General features: G+C 39.9%; 1 protein-coding gene and 1 gene segment (V, D, J or C); one reads left to right on the top strand and one right to left on the bottom strand.

Moving 5' to 3' along the window:
• Window positions 1–1,696: 1,696 nt before the first annotated feature.
• Window positions 1,697–15,391, bottom strand: LOC124472652 (myosin heavy chain, fast skeletal muscle-like). 2 transcript variants are annotated; one of them, XM_047027631.1, is made up of 41 exons: window positions 15,328–15,391; window positions 15,002–15,031; window positions 14,615–14,833; window positions 14,214–14,357; window positions 13,846–14,002; window positions 13,591–13,618; window positions 13,158–13,272; window positions 12,556–12,648; window positions 12,375–12,438; window positions 12,079–12,177; window positions 11,856–11,959; window positions 11,517–11,655; window positions 11,215–11,333; window positions 10,988–11,137; window positions 10,694–10,864; window positions 10,231–10,534; window positions 10,075–10,139; window positions 9,849–9,936; window positions 9,617–9,734; window positions 9,318–9,441; window positions 9,097–9,233; window positions 8,592–8,847; window positions 8,268–8,510; window positions 8,003–8,179; window positions 7,667–7,812; window positions 7,412–7,502; window positions 6,847–7,236; window positions 6,467–6,593; window positions 6,173–6,291; window positions 5,681–5,877; window positions 5,375–5,558; window positions 5,075–5,240; window positions 4,761–4,885; window positions 4,353–4,661; window positions 3,971–4,174; window positions 3,762–3,887; window positions 3,161–3,331; window positions 2,909–3,013; window positions 2,732–2,827; window positions 2,380–2,511; window positions 1,697–1,826 (listed from the first exon to the last, which is right to left on the bottom strand). In XM_047027631.1, the coding sequence occupies exons 3-41, from the start codon at window positions 14,819–14,821 to the stop codon at window positions 1,809–1,811; spliced, it is 5,808 nt and encodes a 1,935-aa protein (XP_046883587.1). In that variant the 5' UTR covers window positions 14,822–14,833; window positions 15,002–15,031; window positions 15,328–15,391; the 3' UTR covers window positions 1,697–1,808. The 2 variants fall into 2 exon arrangements, with proteins under 2 accessions (XP_046883587.1, XP_046883590.1); XM_047027634.1 differs by lacking the exon at window positions 15,002–15,031 and having other exon boundaries at window positions 15,328–15,385.
• Window positions 15,392–19,460: 4,069 nt separating this feature from the next.
• On the top strand, window positions 19,461–20,826 carry LOC124472659. The segment is given in 3 exon segments: window positions 19,461–19,682; window positions 19,822–20,144; window positions 20,585–20,826. Coding segments are annotated over 3 exon segments (516 nt in total).
• Window positions 20,827–20,969: the final 143 nt, after the last annotated feature.

The raw sequence follows: 20,969 nt of genomic DNA, 5'->3' as shown, positions 1-20,969 counted from the left end.
GAACAAAACCTTCTACAGTACTGTTCCCTTTACCATCATTATCTACATAACAAAACTGGGGAGGGGACAATCTTAAGGGGAGGTACAATAGGTTGTGTGGGGACATGTACAAAAAAGAGAATAATTTAAGAGTTTGTATCACAAGCTGTCATACCATGTATTTTTTATCAAGAGCAAATGTTTTGTGTGTTTTTTTGTTACAGTGTCCATACAATTTTCAAACAATGTTACTGTACTTTGTGTTGTTCTTTAACATACTGTCTGGCAGGTAATGTACTGAATAACTGTGATAAATGCATATTTGGATAAAATGGGAAATGTTGACATGAAAAAAGGATGTTCACATTAAGGATTTTGTCTTTTCAGGTCTCTTTTGTCAAGAGCTCACTTCAGTGAAGAATGAAGTGAACAGTGTGGAGGAGGAAGCTGTTACTCTGTCCTACAATTACTCCAAAACTGCGGATGCTAATGATTATTTATTTTGGTATCGACAAGAAACTGGAAAACCACCAGAATTTCTTGTCTCCATCACAAAATTTGACTCCAGTACTAAAATTAGCACACTAAACAATCGACTATCTGCTAATCTAAATGACGGGGGAAAAAAGCTGGATCTGCGCATCTCGTCTGCTAAAGTGACAGACTCTGCTCTGTACTACTGTGCTGTGAGGCCCACAGTGACAGGAAGCCCAGACACACTGTACAAAAACCTGACGACATGTCACACATAGAGAAGTACTCCAAGAGGAGGGGTGTGATGTCAAGGGAGTGGCTGAACTGAAATATGTGTACAAAAGCAGTAGACATATACTTCATATGACTTTATCTGACATACTTTTTATGTTTGCTGTTTTCTCATCTAAGATGGTGTTAGTGCATTTACTAATAACATATCTATGGGTTAGTGATAGTTATATACTATATATTTCCAGACGTTCTTTAAGATCATCTTCTGTGCACTTATTGTCTGCTCCTAATTTATTATTTTGGTGCCAGAGCTTTTAGTTGTGCAGGGCCCAAATTATGGAACTCTTTACCATTGTATCCACCAGTTGTATTCAATTTCCTAGTTTAAAACTCAGATTAAAAGTTATCTGTTTAGAATAGCTTTTAATGATTGTATTCTTTGTTCTGCATGTTTGATTTATATTGTGTTTTGGATTTTATTCAAATGATTTTCTGTTGAAAGATGTCCTTGAGTGCCTTGAAAGGTGCCCATAAATCAAAGATATTATGATTATTTTATAGAAGTCTAATTCAAATAAATTTAGTTAGATATTTGTTCATGGACATCATGAAATTTAATCATAATGCATCAAAAAACCTGAGGAATCAGTGCTCCACTTTAGTGCCAGGAGGTGGTGCTGTAATGTTAAACTTATTATTAAAATGTAGGTGAAGAGTTCAGTACATTGTTGAGATTAGACATTAAGTACACTTGTTTGATGTTGCATTGTGACAGTCATTTTAAAGATGATGATGTTTCATGCACTTTCAATTGTCATTTCACTACAAATTGTTTTTTCCGTTTTTTTTTTATAGATTTTGATATTTTCAAAAACAAATCTGTATGGATTATAATGTTTTTTTTTTTTAAATCATTTTATGTATTGTCTTGTGTCTTAACTGTATCTTAAAAGTTGTGATTGTGTTTATAATGCTACAAATTTGCTAAAAAATCGACAAAGTCATGAAATAGTGTAGGCCTACATACTTTATTTCAAACCACGTTAAAAACATCACCATTCAATTCATATTTTATGAAACATAGCAATGTTGGCATGTTTTGGTGCAGGTTCTTGTCACTTCTATTCAGCTTCCTTTGCCTGAGAGGGAAGAGAGTACAACGGACTGTTACTCAGGGGTCAGATAGCTGAGCGGTTAGGGAATCGGGCTACCAATCAGAAGATTGACGGTTCAATTCCCAGCCGTGACGTACAATATGGTGTCCCTGGGCAAGGCACTTCACCCTACTTGCCTTGGGGGAATGTCCCTGTACTTACTGTAAGTCGCTCTGGATAAAAGTGTCTGCTCAATGTAAATCTCATTTTCACAAAATGTGGGCAATGGACTTTTTTCTTAATGATATTTATTGGAGGTCTAATTGACCCCTTTAAGTAATACTTTATCAAATGTCCAATCTATAGACTGAGTGGAGAGTTAGCGGTACATTCAATTTACTAACCCCTGGTTTTGGTAAAAATATATATATATATTAAGTATGTGTATGTATGTAAAAATCTAAACGGTGTGAGAATAGACGTTTTGACAAAAAGACCCCCAGAAATATGTACTTTCAGTAACGGATTTAAAGTGTTGTTTATGAGGTCCCAAAAGGTATATTTATGAACCCTTGGTGTGACATCAGCCGGTCTTTACCTTTCCAGAGTCACGACTCTTGCTTCTGAGCTTGTTGACCTGAGACTCAGCGATGTCGGCACGCTCCTCAGCCTCCTCCAGCTCATGCTGAACCTTCCTGAACTTGGACATGTGGGAGTTGGCCTGTTCCTCCTGGGATTAATTCATATGAAAACATTAATTAATTAATGCAATTCTTCTTTTTTTCAGAATTACCACCAGCTTTTCAGACTTGAATGACAATCCTCTGTAAATGCTCAAGTACACAAAATACAGACAGTAAGTAAAAGGTAAATATTTGCCTAAAATGGACTTTAGTGTGAAAACTTTTCAGAAACAAATGTCTCTTCATTTGAATAAAAAAATGGCTTACCGCCTCCTCAGCCTGTCTCTTGTAAGCCTTCACTTTAAGCTGCAGTTTATCCACCAGGTCCTGAAGTCTGGTTACATTCTTCTTGTCCTCCTCAGTCTGAAGCAGAGGATTTTTTTCAAATTACACACATTCTGTTGATTCTATATGCTATGTAAAGTGAGTGTGTTGTTACATTACCTGGTATGTCAGCTCCTTGACTCTACGTTCATACTTGCGGACTCCCTTGACTGCATCTACACCTCTCCTCTGTTCAGCCTCAACCTCAGTCTCCAGCTCACGCACCTGGGTGGAGAACAGGAGGTCATGGTGGGTACATCCCTCCCATGCTAAAAGGTCCTTATTAACAGCATAATGCCGGACTAAATGCACCAGAAATGTTTTACCTCTATCAAGGTTAGACAAGGAATATTCAAATGTTTTCAAACTCACCCTGGACTCCAGTTTCTGGAGCTGCTTTTTGCCACCCTTCATGGCTAGGTTCTCTGCCTCATCCAGACGGTGCTGCAGGTCCTTGACTGTCACTTCAAGATTCTTCTTCATCCTCTCAAGGTGAGAGCTGGTGTCCTGCTCCTTCTTCAGCTCTTCTGCCATCATGGCCGCCTGCAACAATAAAACACTTGAACTGGTTGAACTGAAGAACTACTCACACAGTATTGTACCGGGTTACAAAACCAAATTTTTTCACAGTACGGCATTATATTATGTAGACCATATACTAGTGGAATGACCAAACAAACAGTTAAAAAGCCTTGTGGGAACTGAACTGCGTATAAATCAGAACCATCAAACTACTTTCTGCATTGTACTTAGATGGATCAGTGGGGGTCGACACTAGAATTGTGAACACATAAGTTGTGAAAGAGTCAGTAGAACATGGCCACAAGGTGGAAGGTATGTTATCATTGGCATAGGCTACTGTATGATGATATGGTGGTTCCATATTGCTTTGACATGGCCTTGATGATGATGGTGTAAGTAAAGTAGCAGACTGAATAGTGAGTGTATTTGATATTTAGATAGCCAGACTCACATCAGTGATGGCCTTCTTGGCCTTCTCCTCAGCGTTCCTGGCCTCCTGGACAATGTCGTCCACCTCTCCCTGCACCTGAACCAAGTCAGTTTCAAGCTTCTTCTTGGTGTTCAAAAGGCTGGTGTTCTGGAAGAGAGTACACATGGATATTGCAAAAACTAAACTTTTGCCGTGAATGTTATCTATGTGTGTGTGGATCTCGTCCATACCTGGGAATGCAGCAGTCCCACTCTCTCGCTGGCGTCCACCAGCTCCTGCTCAGCCACTTTGCGGCCTCTCTCTGTCTGCTCCAGACCCACTCTCAGCTCCTCAATCTCAGCCACCATCAGACCATTTCTACGTTCCACCATGGCAGCTTGCTCCTTCATGTCCTCTGCGGCACGGATGGCATCATCCAGATGCAACTGGGCATCCTAGAGAACAAAGTGGTTAAAATAATTTTGGAGCTTAGCATTGGTACTCTTCTTTTTTCTTTTCGTGTCTAGTTCTGTAATAACCCTGTCTGTACTGAACAAGCCTGTAGAATGTTTTTCTACACTGGAATAGAGATTTGAGTCATTTTAAGTGAACTGTTGCCAACAATCACAGTACCTTGAGCTGCGCCTGAACGTTCCTCAGCTGCTTCTGGGACTCAGCAGCCTGGCGGTTAGCATGGCTCAGCTGGATCTCCATCTCATTCAGGTCTCCCTCCATCTTCTTCTTTATTCTCAGAGCATCATTCCTGCTGCGGACCTCAGAGTCCAGGGTGCTCTGCATGGAATCCAGCACTCTCTGGCTGTTCCTCTTGATCTGCTCCATCTCCTCATCCTTCTCTGCCAGCTTTCTGTCCACCTCACCCTTGACCTGGTTCAGCTCAAGCTGCACACGCAGAATCTTGGATTCCTCATGCTCCAGGGTTCCCTGAATAAAGAAACAATTTGCAATGTCATTCTTAGTTAAGTTGATCCTAAAAGTGTTTATTCTTCTCACTTCATTCTGGAAATTGTGGAGAGTTTGTACCTCAGCCTCCTCCAGAGCCGTCTGGATCTCAGACTTCTCTGTCTCCACTGTTTTCTTGGCCTTCTCCAGCTCATGGATGCTCTTGCCAGTCTCTCCGATCTGCTCGGTCAGGTCAGAGATCTCCTCTGTGATTTGAAACAGAAGCATTTTCAAGTACCATCCCTGATCTCCCAGGGATAAAACTAAGCAACGAGTTGAAAGCAATGAGTTGAAAACAGGAAACTGCTGTTACTAACATACTAATCCAAAGTAAAATAGGAAACAGTGTCCAGTTTTCTGCTTAACAAAAGCACCACACACAACATTTATCTCACGTTGCAAGTTCTTGTTTTCTCTCTTCAGAGTCTCCAGATGGTCAAGAGTCTCCTCATAGGAGTTCTTCATCTTGAAGAGCTCTGTGCTGAGAGAACGAGCCTCCTTCTGAGCTCCCTCCAGCTCAGCCTGGCCCTCCTCAAACTTCTGCTTCCACTCTGCAAGAACCTAGGAGGAAGCACAGACCAAAGCAGCCTTTAACAGTTGAATTATAAATGACTATGCAATGGCAAAAAAATTAGGGTGTAGTAACACAGTTTTGAGCAACTTGTTGCAGATTCTGGTATTTTTCTCATTTTCACCTTGTCAAAGTTCCTCTGCTTCTTATCCAGGTTGGCAGCCAGGGCATTGGCTCTCTCAACATCAATCATGAGGTCCTCCACCTCTCCCTGCAGCCTTTGCTTGGTCTTCTCCAGAGAGGCACACTTGGAGTTGGTGGCCTCAATGGTCTCCTCAGCATCCTGGAGACGCTGAGCCAGCTTCTTCCTGTGAAGGTTTATTTTTTACATTCGTAAGAAACCTGACTTTGGTTTTGGGAACGGTTTGAGCACAACACTAACTCCTTATATTGCTTCCTTAAGGAAGGCCTTTAAGTTTTGTTGACTTACTTGGCTTCCTCCAGCTCCTCTGTCCTCTGGATGGCATCAGTTTCATACTTGGTCCTCCACTGAGCCACCTCAGAGTTAGCCTTGGACATGCCACGTTGCAGCTCTGCCTTGGCCTCCTGCTCCTCCTCAAACTGTTCCCTCAGAAGATCACAATCGTGGCGAGCAGATTGGACTCCATGGGCCAGTGCATTCTTAGCCTAAGATCAAGAGAAAAGAGTGAGCTCTCCTTACTCTGGTAATGAGAATTACACCGGCCCAGTACATACATTTAGGTCAGCACTGTAGCTCAATTGATACATGTACACATGTATTGACTTATCCCAAAATCCAAACATTAAAGGGTAAAACATTTGTATTGTGGATCTTATAAATGGACCAAGAATAAGACGCAGACTCAGTAAGAAATAGAAAAATGTGTTTCATAGTTAAAGTGTTATGTGACTCAGGAGGATGATGGGTCAACACTAACTGCTTTTTTAATTTGTAATTTACCTTGACCTCCTCCTCAACATGTCTCTTGAGCTCCTCAATCTGCTGGGTGTAGGCCTGCTTTCCTCTGGTCAGCTGGGACACCAGGGCTTCCTTCTCCTCCAGCTGGCGACCAAACTCACCTGGGGAGGATAGAAGGTTCTTCTCAGGTCAAGCCCTCACTGGTGTACTCCTTAATATGCTTAGTTTGTATTTTTTTCTTACAGAATATGTACCTGCACATGTACTGTACTAAACTTCAAATATGTATATTCATAACTTTTGATGAAGGAATTGTTCTTGATTCACTGAATTTACCATTCTCAGTGAGGAGTCTGGCTCTCTGTCCACTGATGTCATTGACCTGGCGCACATTCTCATCATTCTTGGTCTTGAGCTCACTGAGCTGGTCCTCAAGGGTACGGCACATCTTCTCCAGATTGCCCTGAGGAACAAACATCATGTTTCAGTGATAGTTATTCTAGTTGTTTTACAGTTTTTCTAACAGTTAATGAATTATTTTGATCAATTGCAGTTGTGAAATCTTTAAATTGTTCAAATTTAGTAAATTATATAAAGGTGAACAGTTGTTCACAAACCTCTACAATCCACTCCTTCATCCTCTGCGGACTTGGTCGGGAAGCATTCAAGTTTTACAATAATTTTATCTTTCTGTTTAGGTTTATTGTATCACTGACCTTAGCTTTAGCAACTGCCTCCATGTTGGAGGAAAGGTCATCAATCTCCATCTTGAATTCACTCTTCTCTTTCTCCAGCTTCTGTTTGACGCGCTGCAGGTTGTCGATCTGCTCTCCCAGCTCTGCCACACTGTCAGCCTGCTTCTTCCTCAGGGCTGAGGCTGTGGACTCATGCTGCAGGGTGGACTCCTCCAGGTCACGTCTCAGTTTCTGGAACTCAGCCTCTCGCTTCTTGTTCATCTCAATCTGAGCTGTTGTGGCGCCACCAGCCTCTTCCAGCCTCTCACTGATCTCCTCGAGTTCCCTGGACAGATCGGCCCTCTGCTTCTCCACCTTGGCCCTGGCAGCACGCTCAGCCTCAATCTCCTCCTCCAGCTCTTCAATACGAGCCTACAGTAGAACAACATGCATCAACATTCATACGTTTCATGATAAGTTTCAAAATTCTGTCCTGCATATGAGCAGAAAACAACTTTAGAAACAGGGTGGATTCCAAACACAAGCAAGTCCAATATCATCAAGGCCAAAAACAGGAAATGCTTCTTGTTTATTAACTACACTGCACCTGGAGCTCCTTGATCTTCTTATGCAGCTGGGCACCCAGAGACTGCTCATCCTCAATTTTGCTGAGGAGCTGGCTGGTCTCAAAGTCCTTCCTACAGAGCACAAAGGAATTACGTTTTATTTTTATGTTATTTTGATGGGAGTACGAACTAATCTTTACCCATACCCATCAGAATATTACAGCAGGTACGTTTTTAATCCTACATTTGAATCCTTAAGTTTGTTTGAATAATATGTTTCTGATCAACTAACTCACTTCTTGATTTTTTCATCAGACTGCTGCTTGTCGTTCTCCAGGTCCATGATGGACTCCTGGGCCAGTTTCAGGTCTCCCTCCAGCTTTCTCTTGCCTCTCTCAAGGTCCATACGGAGCTTCTTCTCTTGCTCCAAAGAACCTTCAAGCTGGAGGACAACACACATTTCTCATACTTAAGCTTTGATGTTAACAGCTATTTATCCATAACACGATATATTAATCAATTGTCTTTCTGAATCCCTAAAAACAATTTATTATATACAATTAGATCAAATACCAATAGAGGCAAAGTTGGATAAAACCCCAAATTATGCACGAAAACATGACTTTACTCACGTCATCAACTTGCTGTTCCAGCTTGGTCTTGGCCTTGGTCAGAGTGTTGACTTTGTCCTCCTCTGCCTGCAGGTCATCCAGTGTCTGCTGGTGGGCCTCTTGCAGGGCTTTTTTCTCCTTGGTCAGCTTGGCAACACTCTCATCTTGAGATGCCATCTCCTCAGTCAGGTTTTTAACCTGGGCAAAACAAAGTTAGTCTAAGTTAAAACTATTGTTTGGTGTTTTTGACCAAACTACTGTTTAGATATTGGTGAGATGTTGATACCTTGTTCTCTGTGGCATGCTTCTCCTTCTCCACCTTGGCCAGGGTAAGCTCCAGATCATCAATGTCCTTCTTCAGCTCAGAGCACTCATCCTCCAGCTTCCTCTTCTTGGCTGTCAGCTCAGCATTCATCTCCTCTTCATCCTCCAGCCTTTCTGTTGTCTCTTTGAGTTTGGCCTCCAACTGGATCTTGCTCTTGATCAGACCCTCACATCTCTCCTCAGCATCATTCAGATTCTCTGATTCCTGAGAGAAGAAAGTTTGTGGGTAAGCCAATGTGTATATTAAATTATAGATGTGTGGTGTGAGCATGTATATTTCACTTACAGATGCTACTTGAAGAGACAGGTCGTTCTTCTCCTGCAGGAGGGTCACCATTTTCTCCTCCAGCTCCTTCTTGCGAGCCTCAGACTTTTCAAGAGCAGCTTTGCACTTCCCATAGTCCTCTTTCATGTTGGCCAGCTCCTTCTCTGTCTCAGCACTTTGCAGGAGAGGCTTGATTTTGTAGTAGACCTTCATCCATGGCCAGTGTTTCACGTTCATGAATGAGCGGACATTGTACTGGATGGTGAAGACAGACTCTCTGAAAATAAGAGAAAGAGTGGCACAGTGTTTAGCTCAAAACACAATTATGCAACAAAATTATATTAAATAAATCAGTCTGTTTATATGATGTTTCCTACATGTAAAATATATCTAGTGTAAAAAAAATACAAATTCACCTCATGATTCTTACAAAAGCTTAATAATAAAAGAAAATCTAAACACCAGCTATGTGTAAGTGTTCAACTCGAATTCTTCAGAACTTTTACTTTAATCATATCCATCTCACCTTCTCTCCATCATCTTAGTGAACTCCTTTCTCATGAGGTAACCGCGACAAAGAGCCTGCGTCATGGTTACCAGAATAGCAAGCTTTTCATCTCTCATCTCCTCAAGGACACCAAGCAAACCAGCTTTGAAGAATACCTGAGACAATTGGAGAAACATGAGTAGGGTCAGTGTTTTTGCTCGTACAGTATTTCAAACATTCCAGTGTATCTGGAATTTTACCTTGGTGTGTCCAAACTTGTACTCCTCATGGTTTACATCAATTGACCCAAGCAGCTTCTCAGAAGCCTTCTTGTTGTCAATGAACTGGCCTTCGGGGATGACACTGGCATTCAATACTTTGTATCTGTGTAGAGAAGTGTCAAACAATGGTGTGTTTTCGAACACTACATATTAAACATTTATGTGCACTCATAAGTATTATAATGTGTATTTCCATTTCTAAATGTACATGTGTATCTGCTATGGTCTGTGTGTAAGTAAAGTGTGTGTCAAAGAGTGTGTGCGTATCTGTGCTGTACCTCTGCTTGAAGTCAGCATAGAGGATTCTGCTGGGGAAGCCCTTTCTGCAGATCCTAATACCCTCCAGCACGCCATTACACCTTAGCTGGTGGATAACCAGGAAGTTCTCCATCAGACCTTAAATCAGGAGATTGGAGAGGACTTGTCAATTGTTTTGGGGAAACAAATATCACAGTTTAGAAGTGTTTTCCTTTGTTTAAAGTCAAATTTTACCATATGTTATTTTTTTACCTGGAGTCTTTGACTCATTGGGGATCAGACAACGCACAAAATGAGGGTGGGTGCTTCTCAAATTGGTCATCAGTTTACCCAAGTTCTCCTGTAAGGTTGTTCCAAAGGACGATAATGATCAAATTATATATATGAATTAAAGTGACTATCTGATGATCGTTCATTTTAATTATTCAACATTTATAAATATGATTACTAATTATTAATTTAGTAATTTAGTACTCACCCTGAACTGAGAAGACACAGTCTGCATGGAACCTCCCTTCTTCTTGCCTCCTTTCTTTGAAGTGTCTTTAAATAGTTACAAATGCAGGGAAAAAGTTAACTTTTAAGTTAACAATTATATAATACTTAAATATTTTGTGCACAGAAATATACTTACCCTCAGGTGGGGGAGCAACGTAAAGGGTACACATAAGTTTGACTGAAGATTTCTGGTACAGCTGAACCACAGAGTCGTTCAGGGGATCCTTGTTCTTGTCCAGCCAGCCATTGATATTGTAGTCCACTGTACCAGCATAGTGGATCAGGGAGAAGTGGGCCTCGGCCTTGCCCTTTGTTGGTTTAGGCTTCTCAAATGCCTTGGTCTTACCAAGATGCTGGTCATACAGCTTGTTCTTGAAAGTAGTATCTGAAGCCTTGGGGAACATGCACTCCTCTTCAAGGATGGAGAAAATGCCCATTGGCTAAGAGAGAAAAACATGTAAAGTAAATGTATGTATACAAAAATCGAAATATTAACATGGAAGAATCTGCACTAAGTATCCACTTCCAATTACAATATTTGACGTGTATTTATATTTATATACAATACAATTATATTAGACTTTTCCCACACTCTTCACCTTCTCAATAAGCTCAATGCAGGCAGCCAAGTCCATGCCAAAGTCAATGAACTCCCAGATGATGCCCTCCTTCTTGTACTCCTCTTGCTCCAGGACGAACATGTGGTGGTTGAAGAACTGTTGCAGTTTCTCATTGGTGAAGTTGATGCACAGCTGTTCCATGCTGTTGAACTGTGAATATACAAGAACTTAGGTTGGGTTAACATTTTCTGTTAGTATTCTATCATTTAATCAATAAAAAGGATTGTATTGTTTCATAATGGTCAAACCATCCCATGGCAAATCTAAACTCACATCAAAAATCTCAAATCCGGCAATGTCAAGCACACCAATAAAGAAGTTCCTAGGTTGCTTGGTGTCCAACATCTGGTTGATGCGGATGACCATCCACAAGAACATCCTCTCATAGATGGACTTGGCCAGAGCACTTACTGAGTTGTTCACCTGTGTAACGAACAACAGTGCTGAGTTGACAGTTTGGAAAAAGTTTGAAAAAAGCCTTAGTTTTAAAGAGCCCTTACCTGAGGCACTGTCTGACCCTTGGTCACATACTCATTGCCGACCTTCACTCTGGGGTAGCACAGGGCTTTCAGCATGTCAGCTGAGTTCAGACCCAGAAGGTAACCGATTTTATCAGCCACTGGGGAGAGAAAAGAGCAATGAGCATCGGAATTAAAAAGAAAAGAGAAACAAGGTTTGTGGGGATTGTTTCTCTCTTTTCCAAACTATTAGTTCACAGAAACAACAAGCATCGAACTATTACAAAGTACTTAAATCCAAATTTGAATAGATGCTTTTGACAAGAAGTGTAAATGTGACTCACCATCTGTGCCATCTGGCTCAGCCTGCTCCTCACGCTGCTTCTGCTTGAATTTCATATTGCCGTGGTGCATAACAGCACCAGTCAGCTTGTAGATGCCCATTTTCTCTTCATTGGAGAAGCCCAAGATGTCTATAGCATCCTGAAGGGGGAAATTAAGATCATGTTCACATACGACAAACAGACGACCTACAATCTATTAAACAGGTTACTTTAGGGATGGGAGCTCCAAGCAAGATGGAGTAAGATGGATCATGATTATTCCAATGAATTTTTAAACTCATACACTCACCAGCCATAGTCAAACATTGTATGTGTTTTCTAACTCTTTCATAGACTCACATCAGTGGCGTCAAGCTCAACCTTGTCATCAATACTGGCCACAGTGATCTGACCCTGGCTGATCATGGGGAAGTCATAGGGGTTGGTGGTAATGAGTGTCATTTCTGTAGAGAACCAAAATGGAAACATCTCTTGAAACCAGTTTCTGAGTTTGTGCAAACATGCAAACCATGGATTTTGTCTTATGTCTGTTGAAAATTCCTTGCAATCTTCTGTGCCTCACCAATCAACTCAGGTTTGTGGTTGGTCATCATCTGGTAGAAGATGTGGTAGCCTCTCTCATCAGGCAGCTGGAAGCTCACTCTGGACTTTTCCAGCAGGTCTGTGAGAAGAAATGAGAGAGATATGGGCAAAGTGGAGACATCTGAAACTCAAGTAGACACCAACACCAACTTTTTGTTTGTTTTAAATGATAAAGTATAATCAGAGACAAAGAGAAATTAAGATAGGAGAATCCCAATAAGAGTCCAAATCCATTTAGAGAAAACATCTATGGAACAGGGAAGGAATCCAACTCACATGTCTCAATGTCAGCACTAGCCAGTTTGCCGGTAGTGTGGAAGTGAATCCTGATGAATTTACCCTAAGGTAGAGCACAGAGTAAATCAAGAAAAGTATCCCTACAGCTCATAAAAATTGGAATCTAATGTAATAAAAATAGTGCAATATAAATTAATTATCCTTGTCCCTACAAACTTACAAAGCGAGAGGAGTTGTCGTTCCTCACTGTCTTGGCGTTACCGTAGGCCTCCAGTAGAGGGTTAGCTGCAATGATCTGATCCTCAAGAGAACCCTGAAGAGAGACAAACCAGTTGGATCATTTAATCTGGTAACTCCCTTCTTTCAAAAATAAATGTATTTTCTCTTGTCCTGGGAAGTTTCACTTTATGATAGCTTACAAACATTTATTTTAAACATGTATACATTTCAACATTTATACAATGCAGATATAAGAACATGAACCACCAACCACAAAATAAATCATCGAAAAAGACTAAAAATAACTGGAAATAGAGTTGCAAGCAAGAAGTACCGTAGTCCTATATATAGAAGGCTTGGTAACATTGTGATGGAAAAGGTGATATAAGGCCCACATACCCACAATTCTTTGCCATCCTATGCTGACATTGTCAGTCTCTAATATAAGTTGTTCAAACTTTTTGGTGTTTCAGTTTTCAGTAATTTAAAAGTTTCAAGGACAAACATAGCATACTGTAATTGCCAACCGACAAGTACAACAACAGGGGTTTTCCTACAGCAGATGTCCAAAAGATCTATTTCCTTCTGCATATTAGAACTTGCCTGCATTTTGCCAGGTGTTAGTTCTTTCTTCTTTTCACCTCCAGAAACAGCAATTGTTGCAAAGTACTGGATGACACGTTTGGTGTTTACAGTTTTTCCAGCACCGGATTCTCCACTGGTTGATGAAAAGGTTTTTTAGTTTATATAGCCATTTCAAATCTTAGTAGTATTGGTGAATGTCTCACTCATGATACATGTATTGTTTTAGCTGCGCTATATTTGTCTGAGCTCCTATGCTTTCCTCCAGTTTGAGTATGACTGACACAAGTAAGTCAAGGAGCAAGGCACACTTGAAATTGAACAGGATTGCTGCAACAGAATTGGTGAGAAAGTAGTGGTCATGTACTGCAACAAAAACCCTTGAAGAGTATTGCTTCATTATTACTTCAAACTTTGAATACAGTATTATATACATTTAAAATGTTAAACTTACGTGATCAGGACGGACTGGTTCTCCCTATCTGGAAGTGGAGAGCATGAATAATGTAAACGGAAAATGCATACCCCTTCCCATTTATCCACATAACCATACATACATTTTTCCGTCACCTTATCCTATCTGTTTAAAAGGCATCCATCCATTTATTGTATCTATCCAACTATAGGCCAATTTTGCTTCATCATTCAAGTCAGTCAGTTTGTCCCTAAGTCAATTTGCTCATTCATCCATACATCCATCCATCCATACCTGTCAACATGAACTGATAGGCGTTGTCAGAGACGGAGAAGATGTGGGGTGGAGCCTCCATACGCTTCTTCCCTCTGTAGGCGTTGACCACTTCACTGTCATACACAGGGAGCCACTTGTAGGGGTTCACAGTGGCACAGAAGAGCCCAGAGTAGGTCTGCAAAGTGAAAATAAACTCTAGGATTAATCTAGGATTTTTAGCATTTAGCAGTATGGTTTACGGTATGTCAGGATTCTTTTTTTTTCTCCATGAGGCTAATTGATAAACAAGAAATCGACAGATTGTTGTATGTCACAGTTCAAATATCATAGTATCTGCATTTTCCTTGAGGTGGATAATGTGTATAGTTCACGTGTAGTTTTCTTACGTAGATCATCCATGCGGCATAACGCTCTTTGAGGTTATACAGGACAGAAGCTTCATTGAGGTAGGTCATCATGGCCATGTCCTCAATCTTGTCAAATTTTGGAGGGTTCATGTTGAAGACATCGTCTTCTTTGAAGGTTTTAACCTGCAAAACAGATACATGGATCAAGCCAACACTGGTTCTACTGGACATAAATACATTTGAACAGTATAAAATCATCTTTTATTCAAAAGATATTTCCCAATTTGCTTCATGGTGTTTAGTCATGTTTGTCGGGTGTTGAGTATAGTAACAGGATAGTTTGTGTATTGACTACCACATGGGCTTTACCCACTAAACCTGTTGTTCATTATCTGCAATTTAAAGACAAGGCAGCCATGGTCATCATAGTAGAGCCTTACCTCCTCAGTGCTGAGGATCTTCACATCGCACTTGCCACCGTCCCTCTTAATAACCAGTCCCTTGAGGTACAACTCCTTGACATCAGTCACATAGCAGGCATTCTTAGCATCAAATGGTGCAGCCTGGGCCTCAAGTCTTTCCTTCTCAGGCTTACGAAGGTAAATGGCGGCCTTGCCATATTGGGCCATCTCGGCGTCCGTACTCATGGTGACGGCTCACTGGAAGACAAAGATGACAGGCATAAGTAAGCTAATTAAGTTGAAAGATCCGTTTGCATTATATACTAATCAGGAAATAAGACTAAACAAGACTAACAACATTTCACCACTCAGTCTACCAATAAACAGTCTATACTAGAATGTTCGTAATATCAAACCATGTCTCACCTGGTTTTCCACTTCCAGATGAATTAGACTCTGATGATGCAGTCACATATTTGAATGTTACAATATTAGTATGAAAATGGATAGTACCCACATGCCAACTACCCAGAAATTGTCCAAATTGAATCGCATGCATAGTTCAACTTCAAAATGTGATTGCCATTTGCTTATTGCCAAAAATATGAGTCCAGTCTTTAATTGATATACTGCCTGTACGTCTTTATACACTGTATGAATTAGTCTACATGTCAATAATAATACAAATAATAATGTCATGTGTCATAATGTGAAGGCCATGTGAATAAAGGATGCAAAGAAGAGTATCTTACCACAGAAGTTGAAGCTGCTGTATCTGACCATGGATGCTGATCTCTGGGACTCCTTATATCTGGTGCAAAGTGCCTAGCAAGCAGGAGCTAATTGTGGATCACTCTCCTCTAAGGAAGTGAATTGTAGGGAAGCATCCAGTGTCTTGTTCAAAGCCCCTCCTTTGCTCTTTCTCCCCCTCCCTCACAATTTTCTTTGATATATATATATATATATATAAATGTCTTTACATATATATATATACATGTATTTATGTGCATATAGGTTGTTTCACATAAATAAACTAGGTACATAGTAAAAAATAAATACAAAATAATCATTTATCCACAATTGTTAAAAATACTGCAGTGAGTTAGTGTAGATTTTCAGTTACATTTCATTATACTTAAACCCATTTGGGGACATACTGTACATTGTAAACACTCTATCTTGATATGCACAAACATCCTGGTATGTAAAAAGGAAAACACATCATCATTATGTACATAATGTCAATCTTTTCCTTGAGCTACAACACATACCCCCCTCAACTAATAATCCAGATAATTGTTCATTTAGTCTGTTAATTCATTTCCTTATGAAGCATTTAAGTAGGTCTTCACAAAGCTCACGTAAAAGCTGAAGTGAATACGGTATTATGGTACAATAAAGATGTAGACATAGTGATGCAAGTTGTCCAGTCTCAACTTCTTTCAGGAGGATGGGTGAGGAAAAAACATTAATAAATATAAACAAGTATTGAACAGGCTCAAACATTATCATTTATTTTTTAAATGCCCCAGTGTTTTAATTAATATATAAAGACTGTCTTGGTGCTGTAGTTGGAGGACATTTATTATGTTTAGGCATTAATCAATACGCTTTCCCAATATGCACAAAAGTCAACCTCTTCTCAATCTGGTTGAAAACAGGCAGTTATCAGCAAGTTTAATATCAGTTTGCCTGCCTGGTGCATCAGCGTTGTATTCAGTAACTTGATTGGGTCTATAAAAAAAATCCTCTGAGCAAAAGTCTAATTCGGGATCTGAAATGTCACATGTAATGGCAAGGCTCCACCAAATAACAAACGTATTTACCTTATAAAGTCCAAAGCAGGGATTGGCTCTTTAGAGATACAGGATATATTCTAGGCAATATATTTCAGTGGTAAATCTACATTAGAACCAATGTCAGAATTGTGAGGATGGAGGGGGGTACATGGGGGTGTGGGCAGGGGGGACTTATATTCAAGAATAAATGTGCTTTCACACCCCTACATGGGTCTTACATGCAAAATAATTACAGAAAATAATAACATAGAGCACTCACTTTCTAACCCAATATCAGCCGTTGCCATTCAAGCTAAATCAGTGTCAGCCTAAATAACAACTTATATGGCCTTTTGAGTTGTTACCTTTTTTTTAGCTATGTTGTGTGAGGTTATTACTTTATGTAAGACTGGTCCAGCTATGAAAAACAGCATGAAGAGTAAGAAGATAAATTCATAAATCAGAAAAAAAACATCTGGACACTTCACACTAACATTTGAAGGAAATGTATCAAGCTTTTTTAGTATAGCATTGTCTTTAGGATGTGTTGTTCATCCATGACATTGAAAGAAGGGGTGGCAACAATCTTGACAACGGAGGAGCAGCTGCTGTCTGATGATGGTAAGACATTCACTGAAGTGAAACTTTAACCTGTGCTATGCAGTCCAGTACATATCTAAAGTTGTTTAAGGCGCTGTTTTAAACTCTATTACTCATCCATCACCACTCTTAATGAAAGTACGTTTATGAAAAGTTAAGTAAGCTTCCACTGTCTTTGTCTGTATGAACAAATATTGTAAAATGCATAAACATAATGTATATAAATGTAATCCTATATCTTGCATTGTTTGCATTGTTTAGCTTTCCTGACCTTTATCAAGGTCCTTTGCTTGGTAAAGGAAAACTGTTGGCTCTATTTATAGTGGCCAACAATCCATGCCCCATTGCCCACACACACATTCACTGGCAATGAGATATAAATATGTGGAGGATCCTGCCCAGCAAGCTGGCTCCCAGACATTTAAGCTTAAGAGGTTATGGAACAGCTTGTTGAGGCTCCACTCCAGGCTACTCCAGTTTATGCTCAGGGCGCCTCCATTACATCGCACATGACATTGAATTGGACTTAAATCAAATAGACCACTCTTCCAGATACTATAACGATCAGAGGGTTTAAATGTAAAATATCTGCCTAGGGGGAGCTCTCCAGAGAGTAATCTACTACTAGGTTTATTTTTGAAAATATTGTTTAGGAATTTCTGTCTTGATTGGTACATCACTGGGTTTGGTTCTGATTAATTTAATCAGTATAGTACTACAGAGTATGCTACAGTTTCCAATCCCTTCCAGTAACAACATTCATAAGGAAATATTTTCAGGATTTTAATTCATTCATGAAAGCTCAAATGTTAAAGGCAGGGTTGGTACATTTTGCAAACCTTGCAATTTTGGCTTGGGTCAGGGGCGTCGCTTGACCCTTTTTACTGGGGTACGTGCCTCAGTAATATTTTTTGTTTGAGTTTTAACAATTTACATTATTAGTCAGTGCATTCATTTAGATTAATAATCCCGGAAAAAGAAATGCAGTATCTCAATCAACGCTTGTCAAATCAACGCTGTTCAACCAAAAAAAAAAAACTGATGCATTACCGCGCAGCACATAGAAGTCCAGGTGTTGGCACGCAAGTCATTATTAAGGTAAGCTAGGAAAATATTACAAAGTTAAAGAAAGTTTCGAAATAATAGGCCAAAAGATCATCTGATTTTGACTCAAACATAATAACAACATGTGTCCAACCTATTATATTACATGAAGTTCTGCTTTTCACATGGAGGATGGGAGGGATGATGCTGTGCTACTTTATATTGTCTACAGGTGGAGCTGTTAGAAGCTGATGAACCATTAACTTACAATTTAATTGAGTTGATAATAAGTGAGAGGCTAAACAGAAAATGTAAACAAATGTTGTGTTATTTTACGTTTTATAGGTGATGTTTCATCACAGGCTACAGAGCCAAACAAAACTAGGTGAAAGCACCAGCACCATGTTCTCCTGAAAATATAATGGCACTGCTAACAATCTTATGTGGTATCGCCAATACCCAGGACTAAAAACACAACACATTGTGCCCATTGTGAAGTCAAGTGACTTTGTTAATGCACTCCATCATATTCAAACGTCTATAAAACTAGATGAAGAGAAGGAACAGGCAGTGGCGGTTTTAGACACATTTTACTGAGGGGGGCCAAGGTGGGGCCAGTGTTTAATCAGAGGGGCACATAAAAAAACGGAAACAAATGCTATTTAAATACTTTAATTTTGCTTTACATTAAAATCATACAAACGGCTCTGGCTCTTCCAGCTCCTCTGCTCTCTCAATACCTTGAGATGTTTCTCTCACTTTTTTACTTACTGGGGCAAAAAAGGCTGCAATGTCCCTTCCTTGGTTTCATGATGACTAATAAAAGAAGAAAAACAACGTAAAAAAAAGAAAATCATTTTATTATTCAGTCAGCTCAGGGGGGGGGGGCCACAGAGGGGGCAGGGACATTTTTACAGGGGCACTGGCCCCTGTAGGCCCCCGTGTAGAACCACCACAGCTGAATTGTGAGACTCTGCTCTGTATTACTATGTCTTGGAGACCACAGTGACTGGAATAGAACAACATAAAACTGCTTAAAAACGCAAAAACAATCCCTAAAATCCTAGACATACTTTATATATTAAAACATGTGCTTTGCAAGTGTTACCTCTTAAGACATCATTACCAAATGTCTTAATGAAGCACTGGTTTTGGAAGGAGACAGTACTACTCTTTGCTGCAAAGGTAAATACTCCCATGGTGACAGACTTCAATATTATCGGCAATACCCCAAATCAGCTCCTCAGTTGTTGATAATGCTGCATGGAGAAGTGAAAACGGGGATCACTCTGAATCACAAAGATGCAGATCGCTCTGCACAAAGATGCAGAGTGACCTGGTGCTCTCCTCTGTTTAAGTGACAGAATCTGCTCTCTACACCTGTGCTTAGAAGCCCACAGTGACAGGAAACCATGACAATATGCACAATATTCACTCTGGAAACACTGATTAGAAACGATCTCTAGGGGGTGCTGTTTACTTGAGCACACTGTGTGATCATCATTCATTAGTTTGTTGGTGCGGTGCCTCTTTCTATTGCCTGCAGGGGAAGCTTCCATATTGACTGAGGGTCCTGATTCAGAAGCGCATCATTGAAAAAAGTACAGATTCAGCTGTCCATCCATCTTAATATTTCTGTGACAAAATGTTGCTTTCTTTGATTCTGCTGTTGGCAAACCTTAAAGGTAAGTGATGCAATAGCTTCAAATGTGTGTTTTCATTTTCAACCAAACAGCTTACATTTCACAACTCTTATAACATATACTGCCAATTTGGACGTTTTAAGGCTTGTCTTGTTGAAATCTGTATCCATTTGCTTTACAGCAGTAACCTCTGAGGATATAATAACACCATTCACTGATTCTGTTCTGGCTTCAGAGGGAAAACCTGTTACTCTCTCCTGCAACTACTCTGCTGGCGACACTTTGCAGTGGTATCGCCAATATCCCAAATCATTTCCATATTTGCTGATAATGGAGTTTAGGGAGACGGCGATGAAGAACAAATTTACTCTTGATCACAAGAAAAACATTAAACGTACTGATCTGATAATCTCTTCAGCTGAAGTAACAGACTCTGCTGTGTACTACTGTGCTCTGAGGTCCACAGTAACAGGAAGCCTAGAGAGACTGTGCAAAAACCTGACAGTAAGTAAGTAAGTAAGTAAGTACACTGATTTCCTTCTTAAATTGTGATGAAGTAGGAAAATCCCAATAAAATGTACTTATTACATACTTTTGAAGTAGACTATCCAGTTTAGAAGGAGGAGCCACACTGTAGGGTAATAAAACACAGTACAATGATATGTTAATCAGTCGGTTTCAAATGCCAGATGTCTGCACATCCACAACAACAAGAACAATGTTACTAAATGTAATTATTATTTTAACAACTGTCAAAAGTAAGTGACACAATACTGGAAGTTTCACAGATACAAACGTTTTTTCTTCTTCTAATATGTACAATATAGATCATCATTTTCACATTCTTCATACAGTTTTACTAACTATATGGCATATTGTATATTTTACATGTATTTGAATGGAAAACTATTTTATTCTGAAAATTAAAAGATTGTGTTTTTTAGGTATCAACTGTGAAGATATCATTACATCATTTGCAGACACTAAAATGGCTTGGGAAAGAGATCATACTACTCTTTCCTGCAAAGTTAAATACTCCGTTGGTGACAGCCTTCAATGGTATCGGCAATACCCCAAATCAGCTCCTCAGTTGTTGATAATGCAGCATGGAGAAGTAAAAACGGGGATCACTCTGAATCATGATAAAGATGCAGAACTCTTGGATCTGATCATCTTCTCTGCTGAAGTGACAGACTCTGCTCTGTACTACTGTGCTGTGAGGCCCACAGTGACAGGAAACACAGACACACTGTACAAAAACCTGACTAGAACATGTAACGATTACAGCATCTGCTGCCATTGCACCTCAGGACTGGGCTCCACAAGTAT

Source organism: Hypomesus transpacificus, chromosome 10, assembly GCF_021917145.1.
Source record: "Hypomesus transpacificus isolate Combined female chromosome 10, fHypTra1, whole genome shotgun sequence".
NCBI classification, from domain to species: Eukaryota; Metazoa; Chordata; class Actinopteri; order Osmeriformes; family Osmeridae; genus Hypomesus; species Hypomesus transpacificus.
Note: the sequence above shows the minus strand (reverse complement) of the source record. Positions and strands in the feature narration are given on the sequence as shown.